Raw genomic sequence first — 9,464 nt, forward strand, 5'->3', positions numbered from 1 at the left:
TCATTTTGAAAAGGTAATAATACGTAATAATCTGAAATATATCGTCAGATTTTCTGAATGATTAAAATCACATGAAATCGTTACATCCAAGTTCAAGCGTTATTGATGATATCACCTAAAAAGCTCAGCAAAAGCCAATATGGGAACTACCTCCAAGGTGGCATAGTGGTTAACATGCTCAAAACCTCTTTACAAGAGGTCTTTGGGGGAAAAAAAGGCTCGCCTAAAAAGTTCAAATCTCACCGGGTACAATCTCAAAAATAACTAAGGGGAGGTTCAAATACGGTCACGAGATATCATATGGTTAGGCTGTGGGGGAAAAAAAGGCTCGCCTACCCTGATAGAAAAACCTTATCCGTTAACCGTTTATTAAACGTGTACGGGATGTCAGGAAGTAATCAGCGGTGGCAAACGAATAACCTCCCTCGTTGAAAGGGATATCTGACATAAGTATACCAAATTACTTGAAAAAGTACTTACGGCAGCAGCATACAAAATCACTTTCAAAAACACTTTCAGAGCTATAAGACAACATCAACTTACAAAGGGTTCATGTTGACAAAAAAACTATTGAGATGTTATCAAAGAGAGAAAAAAACTTTGTAACATCCTATGCACATATTGCATGCACAACAACATCTGTTAAACCCATGATTTTAGAAATAAACTTCCGGGTGTCAAAAGTTTCACAAACTAGCTACCGGTCTCTGAATAAGATCAACTAGACAGAGGTGGGAAATCATCTTCGTCTTTCAAATGGTACGAGGATTCTATAGAACACCTACACATTTCAAACCAAAATCAGATCTATTGCGTAAAAGACACATGTTTCACATGTTTTGTGGGTTGTACTTTGTAAGATCAAAATACAACCCACATTTTGCAGTATATAAGAAAACAACCAGTATATATTTAACATTTCAAGAAATGATACATTTCCTATACCTATCCATACCAGAAACAGATCTGGGCCTCTGAGTACCGTCTGGGTCACGAGCTCGGTTAGGGTTTTGGTGCTTTCTTCTATGTAATATAGGCTCTTTATGGTGTACTGGGCGGCTAACTGGAACAAATACAGGAACTCCTTCAGGTGGGGCCATGAAATCATTGGTGTTCGGTGTTCCATTATTTGTTGTATTTGATGTTGATGTGTGATAACCATGCCGAGGTCGACTCTGAAGGATTAACACATAAAGAACAAGATAGTTTAACACCACAATAACTAACATTATATTTGACGCCATCAACAAACCGACAATCAGAGATCTTTTAGGAGACTTTGGCAATTTTACCACGCAGAGATAACAAGGGCAGTCAGGTAACAGATTAAATAACTCACTTTTAGTTAAGGGTTGACCTGAAAACATGTTTGCCCATTTCACAAATTTTAATTATATGCAGAAAAGAATATATATTATTAGAATAACACTTGAAATCTTTGAATAAAGCAAATAAAGGGTTTGCATGAATTTGAAATACATGTCTAACACCTTTTAATCTGTTTACCCATTCCATTTTTAGCTAAAAACTCTTATTCTACCATTGATAATACCTCAAATCCAGTAGGGACGGCCAAGCGATGAACAATAGGATTTCTCCAATAGAGATATCAGGTACAGATTCTGATATCTTTAGCTCTAATACAAACAGCATTACCGAACTTCAACCAAAATTATAAGTTAATGGGTAAACCTGAGACCTCTAACTCCAAAGATCGTACAGTAACACTCATTTAATAAGAGAATCTTGTATATGCACTCATTTCAACAAATTTTCGTCTATTTTTGAATAAATTGGTCACTGTATTTAGCTACCACAAGGGGAAGTGATAGTTAAACCTCCACTATATCAGATAAGTAGCATTTTTATTGGTTTTTAATTAAATACATCACAATGTCAGAATACAGGTATATCGAACTAGCTAGAAATTTAAAATCATATAAAAATGAACTCATCTTTACAAAAAATAAAACTTACCATATCGGGAAAGTGATTCTTGCGGCCTCTCTGGTTGGGTTCATTGGGAACAAAAGGTGGTCTAGACATGAACATCTGGTCTGATGGATGGAACCCAGGATGGTGAACAACGCCACTTATGCCACCATGTTCCGATGCAATCATGCGTAGCAAAACAGGCGGTGGTGGTGGTCCCATCAAGGGACGGGGAGCATGAGGATAATGATTCCACCACCGGACAGTGTCCAAACAAGCCACATGATGTGCCAAATCTCCAGTAAGATCCAGCTGTTCTAATTGATTATAATTTATTCCCTCAATAGCTGCTTTCTCAATTTCAAAAGGTACTTCCTCTTCATGCACCAAGGGTTGTTTTTCATCATCAATATCAAGATTTTTCATCTTATTAGTTAATGTTGAGTAATATTGATGAGGTAACAATGGTTTGATGACAGCATCAGAAGCCGCAACCTCACTACTCAATGTCAAGGCAGACACGTCTTTACCCTCCCTAGATATTTGGTTGCCCGACAAACCACTTCCTAAATAGGAATTTTCATCATTAGAGCTTCTAGGTTTTCCAGTTACCCTTGTATGAAGTAACATATCTGCCTCTGAAATGCTGGCGTCAGGAGAAGACCTTGATATATAATCTGGAAGATCGGGTCTTTGGCCACTTCCATGCATGATTAATGTATTCGAGAAAAAAACATGAAGCTCCTCAGCGATGTTGTTTTCCAGATCCACAAGAATTTGGCCAAGATTTTTAGCCCCATAACCGAAGGCGCTACGTATCCGAAAAAAGTTTCCTGGGTATATTAAAAAGGTACAAGAATTAATAGAGTTGTATTCAATATAACTGTATTACTAATTATACTTTACCATTTCAACACCGAATCTATATGTAATTATGATGCTTATTGTAATCTTTAGAGAGTGTTTGGATGTGTGTTATAAAGGGGTTATCTGATACTCATTAATGATAAAACAGGTAATATAATTTTTTTCATATTTGCTCCTATTCCGATAATCAAAAGCACAACCACGGCTGTTTATCCAAGCAATAAACTAATTAAGCACACTTTAAAATGGATTATATAAAATATCATAATATGTTAATATCAACTATCTCTTTAACAATAAAAAGTAATTGTTTAATATTCAAAGTCTACAATACAATATAGAGTGATTTACAAGACAATGAGGTTCATAATCAGAGGCATACATACCTTGGCTAACGCTACGCCCGAGGTTATTGTGGTCATTTAAAGGGTCAACAATATTGAGAAACTTTCTGGGAAATACATCCCCAGGTTTCAGGGGAACTGATAACAACTCAGAACAGTGTCTAAGGAAACCAACTTCAAGCAATAGCTCATCGCTGTTTGGTGGCCTGTCAACTACAAATTCGAAAATGGAAATAAATTTCAGATAATAAAAAAGAAATGGGAATTGAATTAATGGCATAAAGATGGTAATTATTAATTCACCAATAATTCTTGGCAACTCGGATAATCTAACGGGGCCCATCAAACTGATTCCATAGTTATCCCAGTCGAACATACTGAAATACTCCAAGAATTTATAAAGAACCTATCATTTGAGCAAACACAACATGCTATTCAACGGAGAATCTGGTAAATATGGATATTTGAAAATGAAGATTTCCAAAACTCACTGAAAGAGGACCATCTAATATCATATGAAAGACGTGAAATATGTAGAGAACTAGAGTCTCTAATCCATATGTTGATATCAAACCAACGTGTGCGCCAAGAGTTCGACTCTCATAATAGCACCAAGCTTTAATCAAAATTATGCTTCGTTTGAAAAGGTGATCTTTCATTATTACACGATCCACCTACAAAATTTAGAGAACTGGATGGTCAGGGAGTACAGTTTAGCATCCAGGGTTTAGATGGTCAGTGTCATCGATCCTCGTAAATCACATTATTTAAAAGATATGGGTATATAACCATTGAAATATATTACTTTTTAATCATATCCGACGAGCTAAATATGTATGCCAACTTAAAAATTTTTGTGCAAATAGTCTTACGAGTCAACCCAACCAGACTGTTTTTACATTTTGACCAGTTACACATCATCCACCCATTTGTAATGGAAATACATCAATTATTCATATTAGAGGTATGATGTAACTTCTAGTAAAAGCAAAAACTGACACAATGCATGACAAAGATAGTTTCAGATGGTTTGTCAATCATGTGTTCATACAAGTTATAATAATAGAGCGATGTTCCATGAATTTATGATTACATATATGTAATATGCCAATATATTCTACATTATTCTAATAAACATTAATGAAAAACAGTCTGGTCACATGATTCTCTGTTTGCAAGAATTGTGAACCGAATAAAATGCGACAAGATTTTTATTTTCTAGTTGATAGAGAAATTTAAATAATAAATAACATAGTATCAAGTTCATTAAAGCATTGCCTACCTGCTCAAGAAAACATAGCGTGCAAAGCCCCCCCATTTGATTAACGGAAATGTCAACCACGAGATTTTGCACCATGCATTTCACTAGCTTAACCTGCCATCATAAATTCATTTTCCGAAACACCACAAAATGAACAATGCAGGCATAAAAACTTTATCAACAGCAAGACGTGAGAGCCGGGGAGGGAAGTCATTGTATTTGGTCTTTCCCTTGCATTCTGCAAAGAGACTGTTCCCTTGACTCGAATGACCTTTTCGTCAAAAAAGAATGATAAATTGATTAATAATGACTTAGCTGTCCTTATCAGATAAAAGCTTTTATTCAAGAACAGATTGCACGCAGAGAAAAAGTAATTTTAGTCAATATAAATTTAAGACACTTTGAAAACACAGCCTAAAGGTCTATGTTATATATTTAATATGAAAAATGAGCCATGATTTATCCCGATAATTGGGTCCTGATTTGGATTAAAAAACTTATAAATTATAACGGTTACATTTTGATCTAAAGTACATTCCCAAAGCAAGAAATTGATTGAAAGTATGTTCTTTTACAAGTCATATTCTCTATATTGAAAATTCAAATATTGACAGCTAGTGACAAGCTCAACAAAAAATTTCCAAATCCTACAGATTCGGCTTCTAAAGTCAAAAGCTTGACTCTCTTTTTTGAAACTTTAAAGTACATACTTCTTGGAGATGCATGGAATAATTTAGTACAAATAATAGTGTGGTAACATTAGAAAAAAATACCTCGGCCCCAATAAGTTGGACGTCTTTGACAACAAACTCTGCCGAAAGGTTTCTCCCCTCGCTCTTGAGTAATGATGCAATCCTCTTTATGAGGTCATGTGTGCTTGCACCAACTACACTTAGATCGATATCTCCGTCAGGGAGATAGGTTTTTAACGGCACTGAACCATAAGCAAATACCTATGGCATAATTAGAGAACTTTATTAGGTTCTAAGGCGTAACTGGTAGCAATTGTTTACAATGATCCAGTGTAGTATGTAGGTGTCACCATTATCAAATCGTTACTTATAAATTATTTACTATATAGATTGATATCTTAAGCAAGGTGTAGCCTTATCGGAAATCACATGGTTCATCATGCAAAGGTTACGATTTTTATTTTTAGGTTTTTGTACTTACTCTAAAAAAAACGCAAACTTACTTTAAATGATGAAATACAATCTCATATGATAAACTAACTTACTAAACTGTCACGCTGACCACAGTAGTGAAAATTAGATCTTATTCCTTAACCATACCTTACAAAAATTCTTTAATCTTCAAGTAATTAGACAACAAATTTTAAAAGTACATACAAAATGTAGTAGGGCATGCTCCCATCCATCAATAATAGGAAAAACAAAATAGAAAGTCTATGGGAAAAGCTACATCAATATGAACTTTCATACATACATACAGAAATGTAACTATCACCTACAACTGTAAACTTGTTCAATTTTACCAAATATATGCATCAAGCTACTGAAGGCAACCCACTGTAACTTTACCCGAAAAGATATGCGTTATTCTTTTCAAAGAGAGAAAAGCATTTTGTGTTTTTTGAATTTTTTTTTTAAAAAAAGAAGGAACCCAATAACTCAACAATATTAAAGTAATGTAGAATAAAGAAATAAATTTGGAACTGAAATTTCTTCCACATCATATATGGTAGAACAAACCAAAAAGAACCATGACTATTCCAGCCGATGAGGTATAAGTTATGAACCTTAAAAGTTATACCTTCAATATTCCTTAACTTTTATAGAATCATTCCTTAACGTATACAGGCATGCTCTCATATTGACTTTTAAGAACCATTTCTATTTTAAAAAGTTGAAAGCAGTCAAAAAAGCATACGTCAACGACAATCATAAGCCGTTTTACAAACCTCAAATTTAGAAATAATAATCTAGTAAAAGACAATCATATAGTATACCACTTTATTACCCAAAACTCCCGCCTAACGTACGTGGAATTATGAATCCCATGACACTAATAATTACAACCACAAGTCCACAAGAAAGTCTTATATCCCTATGTAAATCTTCATCAACCTCTTCTTATACAAATCATTGGTGTTGTGTATGTATATATATACACTCATATGTACGTATAAGTGTATAACCACCACCAAAGTACCATAGTAGTTACGCGTCTAATTTCCTCACAAGGTAAACATCTTGAATGGGCAAAAAAGGGTTCGGAAATGATCGCGTGTTACCCCAGTTAGGCAAGTCATAAACTCGCCAAGGTAACATAAACACGAAAAACCTCCACCATTAACCACTTATATATATAGTTATATATGTATGTATGTATAATTGTATATACATTATACAACAACAACAAACAGTAATCAAATAATCACATTTAGCATCTATTTTTCCTACACATGCCTATATCAACATTTGCCAACAAAAATCAGATAAAAAATTGTTAAAAAAAAAAACTTCAGATTCATTAAAAAAAAAAAATCAAAGATATAAAAAATCATCTAACCTCACAATCAAGGTTTCTCTTGATCAAATTCTGCAAATAAAAAATAACATCATCTCTGTGCTTTTCAGCAAAAACTGTTGGCTGAAATTTTGAAATAATTGATTCAGCAACTTGTTCAGCTTCATTCCACCTCTGATTCCCAATAATCCAAGGGCTGATTTCATCTGCTGATTCCTCCCAATCATCAGATGAAGATGAACCAACAATCAAGTCTTGTTGAACACCCATTTTACAAGTAATTAAATTTAACAATACCCAGAATTTTTTTCTTCAAAATTCCATCTGGGTGTCACTGAAATTGACAAATTTGTTGAAAAATTTATGACTTTTTTTAATGAAAAATTGAAGGGGTTTTGAGTTGTTGGTAGATGTTTTTTGGTGTCAAAAGTGAAGGGGGTGTTTTTGAAAAAAATGTATTTTTGGGTGATGATGCGGCTGCTTGTTTCAGTGAGTTGGTTTTTTGAGGATTTGAGTTTATAAACATATACTTTGCCTTGTTATATATATGGTAATCAATGGGTTTAAAAAGAGTGATATGAGATTTTTCCTTTTTAAAATTAGATTAAATATGTATTTAGGGCTAAAATAATTGATTTTATTACTTTGTCTTGAACCCTTTTAATGTTCAAAAAAGACCTTTTTATATTAGGCATGAACGACTTAATGCTTAGATTAAATTGCATTTTTCTTTCATAATGTTTGACAATAACAGTAAAAAAAATTGACTTGGAGATATGATTTATGTATTTACGAGCATGGTATCCGCACAATACGACGGCGGTGGTGGGGAAGGCAGTTTAATGGTGTCGGTGACAATACTATTGGTGGTGGTGGTGACGGTGTCAAGTGGTGTAGGTTGATGTAATTGTGATAGTAGAAATTTTTAAAAGATAAGAGATTAAAGTGTTGTCCTTGGGATTTAGCCCAATGGAATATTTAATGCCCATTATGTCTTTCAGCCAAATGTCGGTCACGGGTTCGAAACTTTTGAAAGACATATTGGGAAGTCCTTGCCAATGAGGTGTGGCATAGGGGTTTTCTCTAACATTTAGATAGTTTCCTCCAGAACGGTAGTGGGACTTCCATCGCCAGTCATGCCCTCGGATTGACTGTGTTGGTGACATGGTCGATCTTTACTGGACGATGAAGAGACATGTCGCTGAGTCCAATCACCACTGCTGGTCAAAAATAAAAAAGAGATTAAAGTGTTAATTATTAAAATAAAGGTTTAGAGTGTAAATTATAATTCATTAAGGGCAAATATAAAAAGTCAAGGGTAATTCTGGTAATTCAAAGGTAGAATTACTTAAAATAAAAAGAAATTATTTCTTTTATAAGGGAGTAAAGATTTAGTACGAAAAGTAAGGTAATATTATTTTTACGGATATAGATTTGGTTATGTTAGACTTGAAAATATACTAAGGATCAACAGGTTCAGTGGTTTATACATCTGGGTTTTTCTTGTGAAATGGATATTCGAGGGATATTAAGTGCAGACTTTGCTCGTATTAATCCTTCAGTTATTGGGAGAGCTTGTAAGGTTTTTTTTTTTTATCACTATTATTCAGCTGCGTGGTAGCGGCATCTAATTAAACAACCAAATTTCTCTTGTAGAATTAGGACCTAACCATTTGATTAGTGAAAAAAATGAAAATACAACATCGTGTTCCACTTATTTATCTTTAGATTTAACTGTAAAAATTTGTTGCAATAAATATGGTAGATATAGAGAATAATACCACTCCCAACAATGACTTCGTCACTTTCTTCAGCAGTTGTGTTACTACAACGTGTATTAGCATTTATAAAGTGCCACACCAACTAAGCTCAATAACATCATTTCACTTTAGTAATTAACTAATTTTAATTACTTAATGGATTGATTGATTATGGGATGCACCACCACGTACACTTCTCATCAACTAATAGGCGTCACAAATTGACCCTCGAAGTGACGTAGTCCTGCCAACCATGTCACTTAACTGACACCTTGTCGATTTCAACCAATGCTACCCGTTAAGACATCCCTAGGTTATGACATTAATTGTATAATTGGAAATGATGTCTTGTAGATTATTTATTATCTATTTAAGGGGTTGACGACCTATCTTTCACAACTAGATTTGCTACCCTACTTTTATCCAATCCTATAAAAAGAGAAGGTTGCCTTTAAGGGTAAAAAAGTTATGTTTTTTTTATTCAACTATTTGGTCCTTTTTTATCTAACATTTAAATAGTAGAAAAATAATACGGTTGATAAAAAAAAAAAAAAAAAAAAAAGGTAAGAATCAATATGATCATCTTGGAATAAAAGGATTTCAATATCTCGACTACCATCATGAAACAACAATGCCCAATCAATCATGTTTCGGATCTTCTACAAGAATGATATGGAGGAGCCAAAACAAAAAATAATGGTATTTGCTAGCAATAACATAATTGACGTTTTATGGTCTGATTTCCATTATTGGTTATATCTTCTTTTTTTGTATACCTTAGTTGTATACTATTTGACGTTTTGATTTTAG

At 33.8% G+C, this 9,464-nt stretch overlaps 1 protein-coding gene across 2 annotated transcripts; it reads right to left on the reverse strand.

The window, feature by feature from the left end:
- Positions 1-476: 476 nt before the first annotated feature.
- LOC122592941 lies at positions 477-7,333 on the reverse strand. Of its 2 annotated transcripts, none has more exons than XM_043765274.1 (9): positions 6,937-7,333; positions 5,178-5,357; positions 4,426-4,518; positions 3,635-3,817; positions 3,447-3,549; positions 3,186-3,356; positions 1,978-2,765; positions 956-1,175; positions 477-781 (listed from the first exon to the last, which is right to left on the reverse strand). In XM_043765274.1, the coding sequence occupies exons 1-9, from the start codon at positions 7,162-7,164 to the stop codon at positions 771-773; spliced, it is 1,977 nt and encodes a 658-aa protein (XP_043621209.1). In that variant the 5' UTR covers positions 7,165-7,333; the 3' UTR covers positions 477-770. The 2 variants fall into 2 exon arrangements, with proteins under 2 accessions (XP_043621209.1, XP_043621208.1); XM_043765273.1 differs by having other exon boundaries at positions 946-1,175; positions 6,937-7,332.
- Positions 7,334-9,464: the final 2,131 nt, after the last annotated feature.

The sequence above is a fragment of the Erigeron canadensis genome, chromosome 3, assembly GCF_010389155.1.
Source record: "Erigeron canadensis isolate Cc75 chromosome 3, C_canadensis_v1, whole genome shotgun sequence".
NCBI lineage: Eukaryota > Viridiplantae > Streptophyta > Magnoliopsida > Asterales > Asteraceae > Erigeron > Erigeron canadensis.

Bases quoted from the DNA above. Each gene is read 5' to 3' on its own strand.
- LOC122592941 (XM_043765273.1), bottom strand. From the start codon at position 7,164: ATGGGTGTTCAACAAGACTTGATTGTTGGTTCATCTTCATCTGATGAT. The intron at 4,519-5,177 runs GTATTTTTTTCT...TTATGATGGCAG, and splicing joins TCCAACTTATTGGGGCCGAG to GTTAAGCTAGTGAAATGCAT. The intron at 782-945 runs GTATAGGAAATG...TGAAATGTGTAG, and splicing joins TCTGTTTCTGGTATGGATAG to GTGTTCTATAGAATCCTCGT.